At 43.3% G+C, this 20,763-nt stretch overlaps 1 protein-coding gene across 1 annotated transcript in view; it reads right to left on the bottom strand.

The window, feature by feature from the left end:
- The window catches only part of PLPP4 (phospholipid phosphatase 4), a 65,065-nt gene extending 45,037 nt beyond the window's left edge, over positions 1-20,028 (bottom strand). The window contains exon 1 of the mRNA XM_040607499.1: positions 19,480-20,028. Coding sequence (XP_040463433.1) covers positions 19,480-19,535 — 56 coding nt within the window. The 5' untranslated portion in view covers positions 19,536-20,028. The remainder of the gene's footprint in view (positions 1-19,479) is intronic.
- Between the last annotated feature and the right edge of the window lie 735 nt (positions 20,029-20,763).

The raw sequence follows: 20,763 nt of genomic DNA, 5'->3' as shown, positions 1-20,763 counted from the left end.
TCACACAGAAAGTAAATTGTGTGGGTATCTTTTGTTCAGTGCCGAAAGAGGAAGCAGGAATTGTGATCTTTGACTGCAGTGAGAAGTTTCAGAAGCTTTTCAGGACTACATAAATTGTCTCTCTTCATTTAAACCATACTGCTTTTTTCAGAGTCTTTCACTATCCCTTAACTCTTCTTAGCTTTGAAGTCACACCAGACTTCCCGGGAAGTTTTGCCTTTACTAATTCCAGGCTAGTTTACTAGGACTGAAAGAATGGCTGTTGAGAGAAGACACAGGGACCAGTTTTCTGCAGCTTGGTCTGACCTAAAAAGCCCACGGAGCTTTAAACCCCTCCAAACCCAGGTTTTATACAAGTAAAAGCTGCAACAATTGACTTTGTAAATAGGAAAAACTGAAGCAATTTGTAAAGCAAAGTAAAATGAAACCCTACATAGGCATCTCCCCCTTGGGAAGACAAGTCTTGGAATCTAGCCAGGTCAGCCACTTCCTAAACAACAAGCCTTATCCAGTCTTCTGGGTCTTAGGAATTCCTACTTTTTATCTCTTCCGAGGGCCGACCAGCTGATCTTTGTTCTCTCACTGTAGTCCACAATCTCTGCATTAGCAACAGTCTCCCACTTCCCCAGCACACACTGCTACTGCCCCCCTTTACCTCAGCACATGCTTTTGCTAGACAGAAGGCACAAAACTCTCCGTTTACTCCAAAAAGAGCTCCAAAGAACTTCTTCCCTAGGGAAAACAACAAAATCTGAGGACCAAACAAGTCAAACACAGTGTTGTCACTTGTACTAATAGTTATGTTTCCCTTACTGACCTACATGGACAACCACATTCTTCTGGAAACTTAAGGAGTCTGGTTCTGCAAGGAGAATATTTACTATTATACTCAGCTTCTTCAAACGCTGAGTATCTGACCCCACTCTCTAAAGAAGGTGCAATGTGAATTTCAGAAGTGTCAAAACACTTTGGTTCAGTGTTTTCAAAATGAAAACTTAAATCTTTTTGAAGTTTAAAAAAACATGGCTTGGGCAAGACACAAAACAGGAAAACATTTCTAGAGAAGACTGTTTCCAGGAAATAAACCCCCTCATATATGAAAAATTCATTTCATGATTTTTGTCTTCGACTAGAAAAAATAAAGGTTGATTTCTAGATGATGCAAGCAACTTTGTTTCCAAATTTTGACTGAAAGTCCTTAAGTATATTATTTTTATTTTCAGTCTTTTAAAGACATTGACAGAAGCTAGAAGCAATTAACTGCTGGTTGAAAGGGTTCATTTGCCAAATAAAGTCACAGGTCTGGGTAGAACATCCAGTATGTGTCATCTGGGAGAGCTGAATAGCAAAGATCACAGCTATACTGTCCAGGACTTAATTTTTTTTTGTTATGAAGATGTACACAGACTCCATGGCAAGGATGTACTTCACTGCTATCATCTCAACATAAATAAATAGATGAGCACAAGCATGTCTGGGCATACAAGAAGTTAAACAAGCCAGCTGAGTTTCAATGACTTTATCTTCCAGCCAGTCACATTTTTTCTGACATACTCCCTTAGGTATCTGCTGCCCTGACTGTTCCGAGGCAGCTCTCAAAGCACTGGGAATTAGGGATCCGCCAAGGAATGTCTTGAAGCAGACGCATGTTCTTTGACATATCTGGGCCTTGAAGCATTTCTGCTAACTGCAAAATGTGAACAATACACAAAGATTTATGCTTCAAGGTGATCACAGTACATCCATGCACCAGGGCACTTCTGGAAAATGTGTCACATTAGACCAGAAGTTTAATTAATTTGACATTAAGACATTTGAGATTATGAGCAAATGCCAACAGAGTTAAAGGTTTGGGGCTCTTCTTGTTCTTTTGTTTCCTGTCTCCTTGTAATGTAAGAAAACTAAGGTTAAAGTATAGTTGTTTAAATCTGAGAAATTAAACAAAAATCAAATTCATAGTTCTCACAGGAATCATACCATGACACTGCAAATACGTGCTAAATCATAGGATCTAATTTCTTTAAGAGCAAAATGACATGTGCTAAAGAGATGAAAGTATAATAAATAACATAAATAGTATCCAATTCCAATTAACGTGCATTCACTATATTGGTGCTTTTCTAAAGAAACATTCTTTTCAACAAATCTATCTATGACAGTAATAATTATTATAATTACTCTTTTATTTAATAACAGCAGTTTTGTATCCACTACATATTAAATCTGATTATGTATCCATTTCTTTCTGAGTTACGCAGTTTTGTATCCACTACATATTAAATCTGATTATGTATCCATTTCTTTCTGAGTTACATTTTGAATGTCTTCCAACAACAATGTTCAAATATGTTGAAACTTAATACAAAAAAAAAAAGAAGATTCATTTGCTACAACCAGGTAAAATCATTTCAGAATCACTACTGATGGAGAAAAAAAAATAGCTGTAGCTGTAGAAGACAGCAGATCTTGACTGTATGAGCAACAGAAATACAAAGTAAACAGTTAAAGTGACTATATAAAAAGAAATCACTTTTTTTTCATCTTCAAAAAGAGCTCAGCTGCTAATTAAATTTTTATGCCAAGACTCATAAGAGAACAATTCTCTTCTTTTTTTGAAGCATCACCAATGGACGCCTGGATACGAGATTTCACTAGCTTGAAGGCAATTCCCTTTGTACTCTATTAAACAATCATGAGGACATACTGGTTTCTAAGCTGCCTGACACTTAGTGATTTATGTTCCTTCGTCCTAACCAAAAGTCAGTCCATTACTATTCATAAGCCAGCACAAGCTTGTTTAAATGACTAGATGTTATTAGAAATGAATGTACTCCTTGGATAAAGAAAACTGGTTTCTAGACATTTTCTATTATGGCTGAAAATACAAGCTCAATCATATAACATCCCCTGGTAGCAGACGGGTAACTTAGCAAGCTTACTTCATATTAGTACATGAAATTTTAGTGTTAGCTTTTTGGTCTTATATTTTCTGCATGTTTACATATTCGCCCAGCATTTTTAACAGTTTAACAAGCAAGACTTCAAACATTTCAGCCTGATAACAGATATTTAAGGCATAAAAGGACTTCCATTAACTTCAAGAGCCTTTAACTATCACTTTCAAAGCAACCTAAGGGAAACAGGAGCCCTAATTCTATTAAAAGCATCAGTGAGGAACAGGTGCCCAAGTGCCTGAGGTTGCTTTGGACATCCCAACGCTACTGCCTATGACACCGCACTAAATAAAAATCTTCTTTTCTGAGGACCCAAGCACTTCCAAGTCAGATTAACTTCATTTCCATTTCACAGCATGTAGCCTTTTAAGCCAACTGTTACGCAAGCGCCACACAACAGAGTGATCCAGGCAGAAGTGCACAGTAGTTTTGTGGTAATTCGGACTAACAATGCTTTTTTATGAAACCATTCACTGGTAGCAAACGAATCAAACATTGCATAAATATCCTCACAGAGTCCTTGACCTGTGCTTCCACCATGGTTTCCACCTCCCAGAAGTAGCAGCAGGGCATTCCTTAGCACCTTGCCTTGCCGTGTCAAACGCTGCTTACAGTAGCTACCGCTCCCTGGCACTCAGCACCTTGAAATCAAGCAGCAGTAACATTTGGAACTTGCTGACATCAGAGAAATAGCAGTAAGTGCTACTGCGCTGGCAAAGTTGGTAAGATAGAAACCTTTAAATGTTAAGAATAGAGAACTATGTTCCAAATCTAGCAACAAGAGCAGGATAGGGACAGAACTGATGGGCCCGACGTTAGCATTGTATTCTGTCCTGTTAGAGCAAGACAGACACTACCAGCAATGAAACTGTGACTAGCATTCACCTTAGAAGTACTTACCAGTGTTACAAGGGCTGCCACTGGCCAACAGCTCCACTTGCAGAGAGTAACAACATGAAATCACACAGGGACTTTGGTCCGGGCAATCTTGGGGACTTAGATGTCTGCTTCGTCAGAAGAGTTCATAGCACACTGGAAGTTAAATATTGCTTCCTGGTTTTGAGCATCAACTAAGGCATGTACAAAGGTGGGTTTTTTTGTTTGTTGGTGGGGGGCCTTTTGCCTTGTCTCTTGCAGACAAGGCTTGTCCCAAGTAATAATAACCAAGAGAGGACAGAGAAGTACGTACGGCATGACAAAGCACCAGAAGAGAATGAATGTGAGCTTGTGATTGTGATACTTAGTCTTTCACACCAAACACCTAATGACCAACCCTTCTCTTTTCTAAGCTTCATCTGTTCATAAGCAGATCTGATGCTAAAAGATTTTTGTATGCAGTTCCTCACTGCAGCCAGTAATGAGGAGACAGCAGGTGTTCAGGGATCTCTCTCATAAAACACCTCTGAAGGCTTGTAGGAAAAAAGTTGGGCTCTGACCACCATTCCCCAGCTGCAGAACCCTTTGTGAGCAAACTCACTGCGTCCTCTCCCACAGAAACAAGTCAGCTGCAACTGTGCTACTGGAACTCCAGCGTGCACATTCTTACATGGAGATTTCCTTGAGTATTCCCCAAACTAGGTCTCCGATCTAGCAGTAGAAGCTTTTATAGTGTACCTGCCATGTTAAATTGTGCAACCAGTTGTCCTGACACCAGAACTGCACAGTTGCGAGCATCATCAGTGATGCTGATGTCTGTATAGGCTGGCCTAATTACCGAGTACATACACAATACATAACTCAGTGCGAGATTCTCACGCAATAGATTCACAGCCCCAGCATTCTGAATGAAGAGCCATAAATCAGAATGTATCATAGGGCACAGCAACAGTGGAGGTAAGAAAATTACATTCTGAAAGACAGAATTTGCTTTAGGGGTTTCCAGCAAGTGACCTAGGCTAAACAGAAAGAGCCCAGTGTTTACAACGGCTGGGTACATTGCATTGAACACCGCTTATTTGCATCACCTTTCCTCACATTTGAATCCAACACTTCAAATTATCCATTCTGAAACATACCGATAACGGGAAAAGCATTTATGTCACGTTATTTGATATACCTGGAGAGAATAACTTACTCTTATGCCATGAGAGAACCTAGTCTTGCTTATTCTCTCTAGGCAATATTAAGGGGAAAAAAAATATAACCTTTTTAGTGGTTATTTTAGGAACTCCTGCACAAACAGACAAAATATGCAAAGCTTGAAATGGTCTGTGGCTGGAATGCAAAATTAACAGACCTGAAGCAGACAAGATAGTGATGAGGTGAGGTAAGAGACAATGCCTGTAATTCATCACCGCCATTCTGCTCACCACAGAGTTGGTGGAGTTCAGTTGCTAAAATGCTGCTGACTATGCATATTAGTATGATGAGATAGTTCTGTGTTAGCTCTGAAGTTAGCGTAAGGAAAGAGATCTGAGCCATTTAATTTCTAAAGCAATTTGGGAAATCCTCAGCCCTCAAGAAGGGAATTACGTCCCAGGGTACAAAAAATACAACCAAGGCCCAACTATTAATAATGAACTGCAATCTCACCAACGAAGAAGCTGACATGAATTTAAAAATATTCACTTCAATAATATAAACTCTAGAATAGATAAGAAAGAGAAACTTCCCCTATAGTTAAGGCACAACACTGCGTATCAAGAGATTTGATGTTTTCTGCCACTGTTTCACAAAGCAAGGCAGGGCAATTCCCACCAGCAAGAAAAGTCGATATCGGCATCAAAGCAAGACTCCTAATGCTGTAGCTTGCTCATTAATTGGCCTGGTATTCAGATATGCCAAGTGTGCACTGCTGACAAGAATTCAAGTAGGAAAGCAACAGCTTTAACTTCTCCATGGAACTAAAAAATAGAGAGTTAAATTGTAAAATATTTTAGAATTTATATTGCAATAGATGTGGACTGCATAAGAAGCACGTACATGAGAACAGAAATTAATATTTTATTGGTTCTTCATAGGCTTTGATGGAAACACGTTATTATAACCATCATCTTGTAACTACGCTAAAACAAATTCATTAAGTAATTTACACTTGCACTAAGAGACACAGAAGCAGCTGTATCAATAAATTATCTCTGCCTTTCTGACAGCTAAAAATGTTTATTTCCCAGTACAATGACATGCAGTGTATACACCTACCACTCTTGATTAACAATCTATAATCCTAATATGCAGCTTTATTGGGTCTGTATGTCCTGCAGGATACAGGGTAGTTAATATTCACCAGGAACTCCCTACAAAGGTAATTCAGAAGCTGTTATTGCTAGATCTGATGCCTCTCTTCATTTGTGGTAACCTTCTGTTTGTAGGTGCAAGTATTTACAAAGACTGAAAGCAGTACTGGCAGAAAGTAAATGGTAAGAAAATCATTCCAAGAGGCTTCTTTAATTTGGTCTCTATTCAGTGCCCAATACAGCTCTGGGAATAGTGCAAGTTGATAGCATTTTTAAAATTCCTGTATTTTTAAGAAGCTAGAAACAAGGCCTTCATACCACTTCCTGAAACATTAAATACTCTGATCTGAATGTATACAGCTTTCCCCACTTCAGTTCTATGGGTGTACTTTTAAGTAGGGAGGAGGCAAAAGTCAATGGAATTAAATTCTGGGACTGATGAGGACAAAGGGCAGGAGCAATATGTTTGCTTTTTTATTTAATATCACTGGCAAGTAGAGAACTCAAGGGTAGGTTTAGCTTCAGATGAGTCAGTATCACTTGATGTAAAATATTTCTGAATATTTTAAATTAGCTAGCAATTGCAGTGTGACATTTAATTAGCACATATGCCCACATTAGTCCTTCAGATATATGAGAAATCATTTTGATTAAGGGATTGAAAATAAATTCTGACGCAATTTTAAAAATATACATATTACCACGGCTATCATATTTCCTAGATGCGCTGAAGGAGGGTTTTCAGTATTTTTCTTCAGTCTTACCAGCAGGTTTCCCAGATTTGCTTCATATATCCACTAATTTAACAAATATATATTGGAGTATGACTTCTTCCAAAGACAAACAGCCATCCTTTTCACTCTCCTCCTTGCAGCTAGCATTGCACCCCCAGTCAGGGTGAGCTGTACTGTTACTGAGCCAACAAAGCCAGCCATAGTGCGAGACAAGTTCTTCAACTAAAACATGTCTAGATGATGAAGTCTGTGCCAACCTGTGTGCCTGAACGATTATTGAGCCATGGACCCTTCTCTGATACACCATCTGGGGCTGTATTTATCAAGGCTTCCACAGCTGTGCCTGAGATCAGGCTCGAGTCTGCTACAGCACATGGCTTGAGCTACATGTACCCACATGAACGTACATATGAACAGAAACAGGATAAAACCAACCCCCTCTGCTCAAATTTTCTCTGCCTTGTTTGGTCCAAACTCAAGAAACAGTATCATTTAAATGAATCAGCAAGGAGGCAACAGCTGGGGACTCTGGGCTCACGTAAAAGCTCAAATCTTGAACTAACAACAATATCGATTCACAACAGGAGTCCTGCAGCTTATGAAATACTATGTAAATGATATGCAAATGTTCTTAGAATACCTAATATGAAATAGCGAACCAGAAATCTTTTTACAATGCTGAAAAAGGAAGAATGGCCTGGAGTTTTAGAACCTAATGTTAGTTTCCTTAGTACCTAAATTACACCTCTACTGGTTTCTCAAGCCCTGGCGTTGAACTCTCTCTGGGTAAACAATTTCCTTCCTGTGACATTATTCCAGTCACACCAAACCTAAGAGGAAAGGGAAAGGATTATCCGAGTATGCATGAGCGGCACAAGAGCAAGTAATTAACATAGCCAGCCAGTTGTTCTTGCGCACCTGAAAGAATGCAAAAACTTCCAGTCCATATATTCTCCTTGCTCACGGACTGAGCACTTTGAATGCAAGTAGCACTAAATGTTGCTGAGTGTAATTATTGCCAGTATGAAGTAACTAAATCTCGAAAATTCCAATTCAGTGGGAATAAAAATGGGCATCCAGGCATTAAACTACTTAACTAGCTTAGATACAACCTTTTCACCATCGTTTCTTCCAGAAGAAGAATATTTGGAAACCAGCAAAGTGAAAGGAAGAGAGGGATCAGTTGGTCATGCTGCATTGCAGCTTTGAACAGAAGAGCAGGAGACAAGACAGGCTATACCGAAATAGGAAAAAACACTGCAAAATGAACGAAACTGACATTTTTTGGCTTGTTTTACATTTTTTAAAACTTTCCTTGACCTAATATTGGAAGTGATCTTTACATCTGCTTTCCGGTCAGCAGACTATAAAATAAACCATTCTGAAATAAAAACATGTTTGGTTTGGCATTTAGCTGCTCCTGAGGTGAAAAAGCAGTTCAGGTCTGGCGATCCCTGCTCACGCGGAGCAGCGGTGCACTTCAGGCACAGGGCGAGCAGGTCAGAGCTGCTACTTATTATGTCCATGTACAACACTTAAGGCAATCCAGTACAGCTGCACTACTGTCACACAGATAATCAGCAGCGGTAGTCTTACAGAAATAATAGATACCAACAAAGGGAAAACGATCAGCTACAGTTTTCATTGCATTATCTCTCATTTTAGTTAATAAAAAGCATGATTTAAGGTATTAATTGTTGCCTCTATGCTCTATTCTTATTAAATATACTTTATGATGTAAGCTATCTCACAAAAGCCATTTTAATGTGTCTGTGCTTGGGGGCGGGGGAGGGAGTATAGAGAAAGGAAATCATCAGTATATGAACATTGATGTAGCCATTAGCAAAGCTGGCAGTTGTACATTATTCTGAAGCGAAAACCAGAATTCATATTACAGGTTTAAATAACCTAAGGACGTATCTGAATAATGAACCAAAACATACTACAGACGGTCACAATTTTGCTTCTGATGGTTTTTAATGCTTGTTTTTATTACATCTAGAACTGTTTTCAACCAAACAACTCTCAACGGCTCCTTGGACAACTATCCTAGCTTCACAGAAATTTGATAGAGCTGAGTAGTCGATAAAGTTTCTTCTGTTTCCATACCTGGTGCCACACTGCTATTGAGTATAGGTCTGGACCTGGAAGGACAGTCAGGTGTTAAACTCACAAAGGTGCCGAGTTTCTTTTAGTGATCAAAGCTTTCCCTCTCAGTTATTTCTGTCTCTCCACCACTCCTTCAAAAGTCCCTTTGTAGGTCGCTCATTTCAATGCCTCTCACTCCTGTCCCTCCTGCGATAGCTCTTTAATATCTTGCTTGGAACACGGTTTAATCAGTTGGAAGTGACAATTCGGCCCTAGCAGCTTATTTAGGAGCAATCTCTAAAAGACACTAACTAACATCTTCCTCCGTGCTGCAGGATCTTGTCTTCATCCAGCCACTGCCCCCTTTGCCCAAGCTCTTCAGAAGCCCCATATAAAAAACCTACCACTTCTACATGTGAAATTTTCTTTCTCTCTCACTCAGCGTTTTACCAGAATCTGAATTTTAATAATATGGATAATTTGCTGCCATTTTAATCTAGAATATGTTTATCATATGGACATTTATGATTTGTATGCCATTCCCTACATCTGTTCTTCCCTTTGAATATACAACAGATAGAGAGAGACATGACCTTGAAAGAGGACCTGCATGGCAGTGAAGCCTATCTCCACATAATGCTGTACCTGAGAGAGATAGGCTGAATAAAAGTGAGGATTAAATACAAATTGTCCACGACCAGAGCCAAGTGCCAAAACACATTCTCAGACTTTTTTTTTTTTTTTTTTTTTTTTAACCAAAAACTCAAGAGCTGTTAAGGAAGAGAGAGAAGGGAGAGAAATATTTTGGCCCAGTCTAGAAGGCTCAATCAAGAGTGTCTTTATGTGAAATTAAAACATTAAATTTTGGTCAAGCAGAAACATATCATTTTAACCCAAACTGAAAAGAAATATTTTGTTTAGGCCTCCATTAAACTAATTTTAATACAGAATGCATTTAAAAATATAAATTTTATAATAAAACACTTCAATAATTAAGAGACAATTTTTTTACCAAGTTATTTACCAAATCTAATACAAATTTTAAAGTTACTTTGTTCCAGTTTTTCCTTCACAGTTGCTGTATGCAATGACTTCATTATTCTCTAAGGATGAGAAGAAAAAGACTGGCTTAATGATATTCACAGTCAAATCCAAGTACATTAAAATCACTCAATCCAAAACCACTTCTGTGAATAACTACATGTTCCAGAGCATTTGTAATGATTTTAAAAATAAATATATAAATAAAAATAAAGCTATATTAATGGGGAATAGGAACATCACTGTTAGCATTTTGTAGCACTCACTAAAGGCCAATAGCAATAGTTACACTCCTGTAAAGCACCTTGGACACTAGATGAATGAAATTATTAATGGCCTCTCTGCAGGCCACAAGAGTACAGGCAGGCTATTAGATCTGTTCTCCCATTAGTGAAAATTGGCAGCTAATGAAACTATAACATTTTATATCCAATGATACTCTCCTCTGTTGTTTTCGATTTGCAAGGTTTCACAACACTTGGCAGGGTGCCACAAATCCTTCAAAGTTAAAATATTTCTGAGCTGACATTTACACCTCCATAGTAAATTCTAAAGTAGTAAAACTGTTCACTCAAAATAGTCAAACGTTGAACTGCAAGATTGCAGAGCGAAATATTTCACCTACTCTAGGATTTCATTTTCCCCACAGTCTCATCAATGCAGCATATTTAGAATATGGCACCTGGCATGGCAGTGCCCTCCAGCCAGAAAGTATCATCAACCTCTGCTCAGTCTTTGCTAAAGTATTCTCCAAGTAACTTTGAATCGGTAACACCATTTTCTTTCATACCCATCAAAATGAGCCAAAAATCTCTTACAAGAAATTCTGGTTTAATGTCTTTCAACTTTTCTTTTGCATTGCGCTCTGGGACACTCTCAGGCGGTATAAACCTCACTCCACTAAATTGATCCATGCCAATTTACGAGGCCACCTAATCTGTCTCCTCATATCCATGCAGCAAAGCTAAACTTTACATAAAATACTCCCAAGATACTTCAGTGCAACTTGCTTTTTAAAGTTTCCATTGGCAGAGATTCTACATATGCCTCAGGTAATCTACCACAGTGCTCAAAAGTCCTTACAATTAGGTTGCATTTCCCCACACTCAACCTAAGTTTCCCTTGCTACGAGTTTAAAAATCTTTCCTTTCTGCACAATTCCCAAAGGACATGAAGAGTAGTTTGTCTTCTTCATACTTCTTTATGGCAGCTGCTTAGAGGTGAAGTTTACTGCCATGTCTCCTCAGATTTCTAGTTTAAACAGCTCAATTATTTCTATCTTTGCTCAGAAAAGGTGTTTTCTATACCCCTCCTACTGTCTTTCTCGGTCCTCCCCAATTCTCTGAAATTCAACTGTGCATGAGTAATCTCAATCAGCCACTTACTATGTAAACATGACTTGTAAACCCTGTTACCCTAGCCTACAGTAAAACAATTCCCACTTATTGAATTTTATCTATATGCAATTTTAATTAAATTCGGAGGAATTTTAACACAGAAAATATTTAGGCATTTGGACAGTAAAAGCTAAAAGTGTTTTGTAATGCAGAGAAATAAATACAGTACTCAGGGAGGGTACCAATTTGATTTACAACAAAGAAATATTCTTAAACAAGTTTTCTGCAGAATCATATAGATCAGTCACAGTTTCTTGCATAGCAATGACTTGTGGTTCAATGATCATAAATTTACCATTTACAAGGCAAGGGAAAAACAGGAATGGAAAGTACCTTAAAACCCACGTAGTTAAGAAAAGCCCAGTTCAAATGCCACATCTGATGACTACTTTGTCTATTCTGTGAAGACAATCTAATTGGATTATCTGTAAAGCAATTACTCTGATTCAGAAACCAGTGAAGTTTTCCTTAATCATTCAAGTGTAAATCCCTGATGTTCATTAGTGCATCACAACCAATACCTTAACTAGGGTCATATGTGTTGTCTTTAGCTTTCTCGTTGTTGTCCACTAATCCCTGTCAATATAGATGCAGCACTCAAATGTCCCCCGCTCAGCAACTTACAGTACAGTGCTTACTACAGGAAAAAAGTTACAAGATATATAAGACGTAATCCTCAATACACTTTTAGCGTCAATAACTGCTAACTACTTTCAAGCTTTTCAAAGTCACCAGCAGGCTGGGAGACTATAAACATCTTGGTTTGCCGTGCCAGGTATGAGTGCATTCTCAGCAGTAAGACTGTACTTTTATTAAAGTCTTTGCCACAAGAATCACAGCAGTGACACAGCTTGACTGTGCTTAGATCAAAGTATAAAAATCAATATTTTTAAAGAAAAATTTCCCTTACAGAAACCCTGTCAGTCTTAGTTGCATTCTCACTACAAAGCACCCTCAATCAGGGCTTGGAGCAAATAAATACAAAGTGCCAAAGTCAGTGAGTAAATAGGATTCGACAAGAAAAGACACAAAGTCACCATTTACTCCTCGAAAATCTGGAGCAGATGCTTTGGCACTTACAACAACATCCTTCTTTAGCATGTATTCAGCTGAGAGTTTAGCCACACACATCAACTGTAAATCCCATCCTATTAACAGGACAATTAGAATTCCTGCCACTAAATCCCCATTTTTTTTTTGCCCCGTGGGACTCAGGGAAAACAAATCAAATAAACGTAGTTGCAATATCTGAAAGCACTGATACAACAGTCTGCAAAACAGTCTCTCCGGCACAGACAAAGTTTGCACAAGGCAGATACATTTGCTCCTGAATAGCTGTTACCACAGCCACTAGAACCCTACCCTAGCTTCAATAAATGAAATAAAAACGGAAACAGAAGCTTCGGCTCAGTGAAAGGCCCAGCGCCTGCCGCGGGCCGGGGGTGCGTGGCGCCCGGCGGAGCCCCCTGCCCATCGCCGCCCGCCTCAGCCGGGCCGGGCAGCGGGGACACGGCGGGAGGCTCCGGGGCCGGGGGCGGGCCGGGGGCAGCGCTCACAGGGGCCGGGGGCACGGGCAGCGCCGGCTCCGCCGGGGAAACGGGCTCCGGCCGGTGCCGCTCACAGCCCGGCGGGGCCGGGAGAGAGAACCCGGCCCGGCCCGCGCCTCCCCCCGCCCCGCCCGCCGGCCCGGCCCGGGCTCCCCCCCGGGCTCCCCCCGGGCGGGCAGGGGCCGCGCTCCGCTCGGCGCCGCTGCCGCTGCCGCGCCGGCCCCTCCGGGCGGCTCCTCACGCTGCGGCCCGGCCCGGCCCGGCCCGGGCTCCGCTCCCCGCGGCGCCACAGGCCCTGCCGGGAGCCGCTCCGGCGCGGGCTGCCCGCGGGGCACGGCCCCCGCCGGCACCCCCTGCCCCGGGGGGGAGCCGCTCCCCCGCGGGCTCCGTGGGCCGAGGGGCGCCGCCTGCCCGGCCGGGGGCTGCCCTGCCCCGCGGGGGGGGGGGAGCCCCCCCCGGCCCGGCCCGGCCCCGGGTGCCCGCGGCACCGTCCCTGCCCCGCTCCCCACCGCCGGGGTCCCCGGGCGGGTTGTGCCCCCCTGTGAAACGCGCCCCCCGCGGCGCTGCCCCCGCGGCCGCTGGGCTGGGCCGTGGCCAGCGGCGGGCCCGGCTGGGAGCGGCTGCCGGGGCTGCTGGGGCCGGGGGGACGCGCCCGCAGCCCCCGCGGCCCCACACAGTACCGGGTGTCTCTGTTACCTTGGCGATATTTCATAGCTAATAGGACAGGCACACAGTCATCGTGTTGTGTGCTTCGTATTACACTAGGTATAATAGGTATTTATGGCCTTTTGTTTTTACAGTAACCTCTCAAGGACGCAGAGCTGAGCAAAGTTAAAATTCAAGTTACTTTGTGATATATGAGCTGTATTCAGCGAGTTACAGAAGCTCCGTGGCATTCTAATTCTCCCATCACTTCAAAGGTATAACAGACTTTGCTGAGCACTGGAACAAGTGTGTTGCTTACCGCTGGAGCTCAATATGCAAGCTTTGATAAATGTTCTCAGATCCTAAGCACCAGAGAGGGTAAGGCCTTTTTTACAGCAGGTCTTTCCCTTAACTGTTCATTAACCGGGCTCAGTGAGCTAGACTTCAATCTGGGCCACAGAACTAAACTTCTTCCTCATTTTACTATCATCTAAGTTATGGTTCACAGTACAGCAGCCATTTTTAAACAGGTTAGTAATCAAACATGCTGATGTTATCACTTCCTAGTATCATTTCTATTTGTGAAACTAACACTGAAAAAGCTCCAGTGTTCAGTGAGTTTGGCTACTGTCCATATACCTCACAACAAAGAATTTATCCATTAAATTGAGTGTGAGAAAAAGAAGTATTATTCTCCTTTCTTGATGAGAAATTAGGGGACACATGAACGAAGTCCAAGACTTCTAAGATTAGAAGCCAAAAAACAAGTTCTAAACAAACAATTACAGGACACTCAAATTGAGAATGTAGGACACTAAAAGACCAAGTTGTTCATGTGGCCAAATACCTGCTTTGCTTTGAAACATGCAGCTAGAAAGAGCACCTAGGCTTAAAAGGTGCCTCAAAATCTTGGTCCAACTGATTCGTGTTAATTTGGCACTATTGGTGTAAGCATGAGGAAATAAGTCTTAATGTCTCAGACTGGTGATTTCTTCTCAGTACCGTTTGGCTTGTATTACCTACAGATCTCTGACTGCTTGTGATTCTCAGCTCAGTCTATCCTCCAAAAATCCAGCAGATATGACAAAGAAAAGGCAAGCACAAACTTGTGAGAAGAGTAAATCAGAACAGCAGCATTGTGAAATTTCCTCAGCTAATTGATTTTCTGTGTTAACAAGACAATACATAGTATCATTTATGATGGCAACATATGCAGAATATCCAGATCACCACCCATGACAGAGTGAGCTACTTGAAAGAGCTTTCCACGCTAAATCATTTCATGCATATTCATAACATGATTAAAATCTTAATACTGTAAACATGTAAGAAACCCAATATGCACAGAATCAGCTAAACCAGAGTCTGAACATGGCACACACACACAAAATATGTCAGCATTAGTCAATATTGTACACTCACGTGTGGAACATATACATATGTTAGCCTGCAGATAAACATTTACTCCCAAAGGAGACTGCTAATGAGACTGTGCTGTAAGGAAGATATGCATTTACTGTGAATGACATTTATATTTTAATCACATCACACTCACTGAAGAGCTCAAGGTTTGATGAAGCAATCCTTGAAAGACTCTTTTTAATCGATTAGACAGTTCTAGAAACGTCAGCGATACGTTGTTGACAAGTCATTGGGCTAAATACACTACCACACATGCAAATTCTTCTGTCTTCCTACCAAGACAATGACGTGGTCTTACAAAACTTAGGAAACTGTTGAAAAAGTTTTCCTTGCAAGGAGATATCTAAACCAGAGTATTTTGCTAAGAAACTAGGACTTCCCGACTGGCAATTACAGGTTCACTCTGAACTACCATTCAATGAATTCTTCTTAGGACAGATGAAGAACATTGTTTTAAAGGCTTCACTCCTGTGTAAAAATATCAGACTTGCTCACAAATCTTTTTACAATTGCCTTAACTGAATAAAGCCAAGTCAGTCAAAACAATTTGCTTTCATCAAGCATTCAGTACGTGACAAATGCCACCATCTACAAGGAGCAGATGAAAGACTGACCACATTTAACATGTTTTAGCATTCAACAAGCATCTTAAGATGCTCCAGGCCATAGTAATAAGTACAAAATGAAGAAAAGAGAGATGCAAGACCCTAATTCAGTCATTCTTAGAATTAGTGTTTGATTTTTGCTATTATAAAGTACATGCTCACAGTTTGTTATACTAAACAATAGACAATTTCTACTTCTGAGACCTTCCACAAAAAACTTAAAAAAAAAAAAACTCCAGTTCTGTACTCACAGGTATTTCTTAATAAATAAAAAAAAACTAAACAAACAAAAACATGAAGTGAGAATTGATTAACTCAAGATTTACTTGAAAAATATTTGAAACTGCATAATGTAGTAACATAATGGTCAAATTACAGCATGAGAATGTTCTTTGCCTAGGAAGTAGCAAGCCACCTATGCTCATTAGGATCAGTTCAGCCCAGTCAAAAGGTGTAAAGCTAAACATATTGAAAATGAAAAATTAATTTCTTACTGTTAAGGAAATAGGAAAAAACTGTAGGGCAGAACAGAAATATCGCTATCCTCTTCACAGTTTGTAACTTGTGGCTTGAAAGCTATTTTGCTGAAGGTACTCAAAGAATGTCTCTTTACCTTCCCAGTAAAGCGTGCATTATGTTTTTGACTGCAACCAGGTGTGTTTGGATTTTGGCTGGGTTTTTTTTACTCGGATGTTTTTTTAACTCCTCCTCCTGAATTTCAGGCAGCTGTAGCTCTTCTAATAAATCTCTCCTAACTAATCTCTCCTTCAATACTAGCAAATCTTGAAGGCTAAAATGCACTTCAACACAGATCTTCCTAAACACAAGTTGGTGAATTTCAGCAATTAAAGACAGGTTTAGGTACTATGTGAGCACTTAGCAATTGTTAAGAACACATTTAGAACCGAGTCAGTTGTTACCATTATAGTCCATGAATGTCTGTTGAGTTCATCCTAAACCAATAACCCACCAAAAAATATGTATTACTTGTAATGGCATACATCTGCATGATAGAAGAGAACTTAAATAACAGATTTTTGCCTTGGGTGGAATGACTAAAGTTGATAATTATGGCAACTGGGGGGGGGGGGGGGGGGGGGGGGAAGGGTTGCCAGTCTTAAGAATAGAAAATATGGCTGTTGTTGCTGTAAAACACATTCAAATTGGCAATACATTCAATTTCAGCAATCATCAACATAAGTTTTCACACCTCCATTTTTATGAAATGACATTTATCACCAAGCAAAACTACGACATGGAATATGCACCTTTTTCTTTTGCATTTTATGGTACAAAATATGCCAGTATATTAGTCTGAGTTATATTAATCAGTAGGTTGGAGCTAAAAAGACATCTGGGAAGCACAGATGGCTCACAATTGGCAAATAGCATATGGAACCATTATCTTCAAGGTCAGACTTCTAACACTACCTCCACTAAAGGTTAGTAGTGACCCAAAGTCATCAAAACCTTTTTAGAATGAACTAATTCTCCTCAAGCCAGCTCCTGGTGGACAAATATCTGTGTCACAGCTGGCATTCACAAGTGAGAGCATCTCGGCCCTAGTAGCTGATGACCATTGGTGTTAATGGTATCCCTTTCCAGGGGAGGTGGGAACTGTACAGCCTTTGCATTCCTAGAAATAGGTTCTGCAGTACAGCTTACATCGCTGCTGCCTGGATTCCAGGCCTAGGAATTCACCAGTAACTGTTCATACTTGACAAGATATTTCAATTAATTCAATGCTTCATAAGAATCTTTGCCCTGGCTGTCTACAAAACCACAGAAAACACAGTATTTAAACCTCCAAAACATAAAAGTTTCAAAATATGGGTAACTGCCTCTTCAGAAAAACTGAGAGAAATATCATATGCTATTTCAACAGCAAATGATTACTTTGGTGCTAAGATCATCTGAATATAAAAGCTATTCTTGCAACCATTGCAAGTAAATAAAGTGCAGTTCTTCATGAAACTGAGCACCAGCCTGAATTTAGAATACTATAGTGTTCAGTACTTCTAGATGGCAATTAATACTCTAAATGATCTATTACAATGTCAGAATTATTCCCCAGGATTCCAAGAAGGCAGGAGCTCAGCTACGTGAAAAGATGAAAAGTGCTTGCATAGGCATTTGCCATAGTGGTGACTCTACCGAAAGCTTTTCCTTTAGCCACCCCTCCGTTAATTTTAGAACCTCAGCATAAAAAATAGTGAAAATCAGAGAATATGTTAAGGAGGAAATGAAGACAGAAGACCAGCATAACCGAGAAAATACTACTTATAATGGGTCATGATTTACATATCATGGTAATGAACTATATAAAGAGATCTCTTACTGGATGGTGTATGTGATGAATTACACATGAAGTCATAATGAAGAGAAAGGTTCTGAGGTAGCATGAGATTCTGAGGTCTTTGCTTACCCTGTAATTCCATATATACCAGAAAAGAGTTCTGTTGAGAAGAACAGGTCCTGCTTTCAAAGAAAGATGCAACTGAACCGAAAGGTATCAAATGTACCTTACAGGTTGTTGAAGATGTCAAAGTTTATCCTAAAATGATTACACCGACCAAACGTTGCAAATCAGAAGATTTGCATCAATATTCAGGAGAAATGAGCACTGAGGGAAAACTTAAATACCAGTAAATTGGGCAAGTTATTCATTAACCACCAGAGGTTCAGAAAGGAATCGCATCAAAGAATTCCAGTATCACCAGCTGTAAGGCAGTATCACACACTAATAGCTGCCCTATACCCTTACTGCCTGCACCTGTGACCAGCAGCATCCACCCTTCAGCAGAATCTGATCCAGTCTCTGTGATGCTTTTGAGAGATCACAAAGATTGAGAATACTCATCTTTAAACATTAAGCAAGTGAAATGCAAACTTAGATGAAGAGTGGAACTTTTCATTGTTCAAATGCATGGAGAACACAAACTGCCAGAAAAACAGAAACGGGTACAGCCCTGAAAAGAAAGGGGGAAATCCACGGAGCAAAATAATATGTGACTGCTTTCTCCTAAAGAAGGCAAAAAGAGTGCTCCTCCTGCACATCTTTCAGCAGCCACATTTCCATGCCTTTCCTTCCTGCACACCAGCGTGCGGACACGCATCTCCAAGCCAGCTGAGACACGGCGCATCCGCCGTTCAGCCGGGGGTCCCTCCCCAGCTCCGAGCACCAGCGCCGCGGCTCTCCCGCAACGGGCGCCTGCCCCGCCGCTGGCTGGCTGCGGGCTGCCGCTGCTGCAAGCCAGCGGTGGAGGTGCGCGTACAGCCCCGGCAGGCGAGACCTCGCAGCAGAAACGATAATCCTCCACACGGAGCCAGCAGCAGGGCTTCTTTGGGTTTTGGGGTTTTTGTTTGTTTGGTGGTTTTTGTTTTTTTTTTTCTTTGCCGGCTGCTTTTTTGCACACTTCTCTCACAAACGGTAGTTTCTCCGACCAAAATTTCCCGCAGGTCTTCGGCAAAATCCCAGGGTAGAGAGGGCTCCCCGCGGCTCCTGCAGCGGCTCGCCCCGGGGAAAAACCCGCCCTCCCCGGCACCCCGGACGGGGCGGCGGCGGCTCCCCCCGGCTCGGGGCTGCGGGCGGCAGCCTGGGGGGCCCCGGCAGAGCCCACCGCCGGGCGGCTCGTCCCCCGTCAGGGGCTACGGGACCGCCGAACCGCCGCCAGCCCGCACGGAGGGGCGGCCACCCCACCCCGCACCGCCCCGGCCCCGCCATCCCACCCCGCGCCCGGCTGCGAGGGGGGGACTCGGGCGCCCGAGCGGCACCGGGCGCCGCAGGAAAGTTGAGCCGGTCCCGGAGGTACCCGCCGGCGCCGCTCCGCTGGGGCCGCCCCCCGCGCCCGCTGTCCGGCCGGTACTCACACGAAGACCCCGAAGAGCAGGACCCGTATGCCGATCTCGATCGCCAGCTCCCGCATGGTGGGTCCCGGCGGGCTCCGGCAGCCCCGCGCCGCCGCCTCTCATTCCCCGCGTGGGGCGGGGGCACCCGGGGTAACGCGGCCGCCTCACGCCGCCCGCCGGCGGCCCGCCCCGCCGCCCCGGGAGAGCCCGGCCGCCGCGCACAGCCCCGCGCCCTGCGGCCCGGCCGCCGCCATCCCCCGCCCAGCCTCCGCGGCTGCCCGCGCCTCACGGGGGCCGGGCCGTGCGGGGAGCCAGGCGCCGCGCTGCCGCCAGGCTGACACGGCCGCTGCCGCGGCGGAGCCGAGCGCCGGCACAGGGGGAGGGTCCCGCTGACTAACGCCGTGTCTCCCCGCGCGGGGGCCGGGGCGTCCTGGGGAGTTCCCCGCCCCCGCGCCCCCGCCCCGGCCCCTCGGGGCTCCCCGGCGCCGCCGGGCTGGGCGGCCCTCCCGGGCGGGCCCCGGCTGCTCCCCCGCCTGGCGCTGAGGGGGGTCCCTGGCGCCCCTCGCTGTCCCCCCCCCTCAGCTGGGAAGCGATCAAGGCTGGCACCGCGCCCCGGGGCACGGCACAGCCCGGCCGGCCTCCCGGCGTTCGCCCCTGCTGTGGGATGGGGCACTGTGCTCCCGAAAAAATGAGCCGGAAAACCGGGGGGTGGGGCACCCCTGGGCACGGGTCACGGCAGCTCTTCCTGAAGAGTTGAGGTGCTGGGCGCCGGTGCAGCGGGCAGTTATGAGCCCCCCCACCCCCCCAGCCTGGCACCTTTCCTTGGGTCTTTGCATAAAGGATTAACGACGTTTCAGTACTTTCTGGGGTGTGTGTATAACCAGTTTCCACCCGCGTAGACATCAATGCCATTTTGAACCCTGCTTCAATAACCCAGCGTGTCACTCCTGCTTCGCTCGGTCAGATACCGCCCTAAATGCCTGTTTAGTTCAGTGTCTGCTCATTCCCAGAGCTCGGCCCGGCCCAACAAACGGGCAGAGTAGGGAGTTACGTGGGACTGCACATTGCTGGGGTGGGAGAAAGGCAGCAGAACAACCATGGCCTTGGTTTACTGCTGTCATTCCTCCGATCACGGCAAGCTCTGAGCCACCCTCATCCCTGCACTGCCTTAGCCTAGTTCTGCACAGAGTTCATTTAACTTCCTCTCTGCATGGAGGGATTGAATCCTGAACATCTTTATTGTAAGAGAGGTTCAGCCTTAAGCCACAAAATGCAGCAAAGTAATTCACGTTTAAATGTATTTAA

This window comes from Falco naumanni, chromosome 9, assembly GCF_017639655.2.
Source record: "Falco naumanni isolate bFalNau1 chromosome 9, bFalNau1.pat, whole genome shotgun sequence".
NCBI classification, from domain to species: domain Eukaryota; kingdom Metazoa; phylum Chordata; class Aves; order Falconiformes; family Falconidae; genus Falco; species Falco naumanni.
Note: the sequence above shows the minus strand (reverse complement) of the source record. Positions and strands in the feature narration are given on the sequence as shown.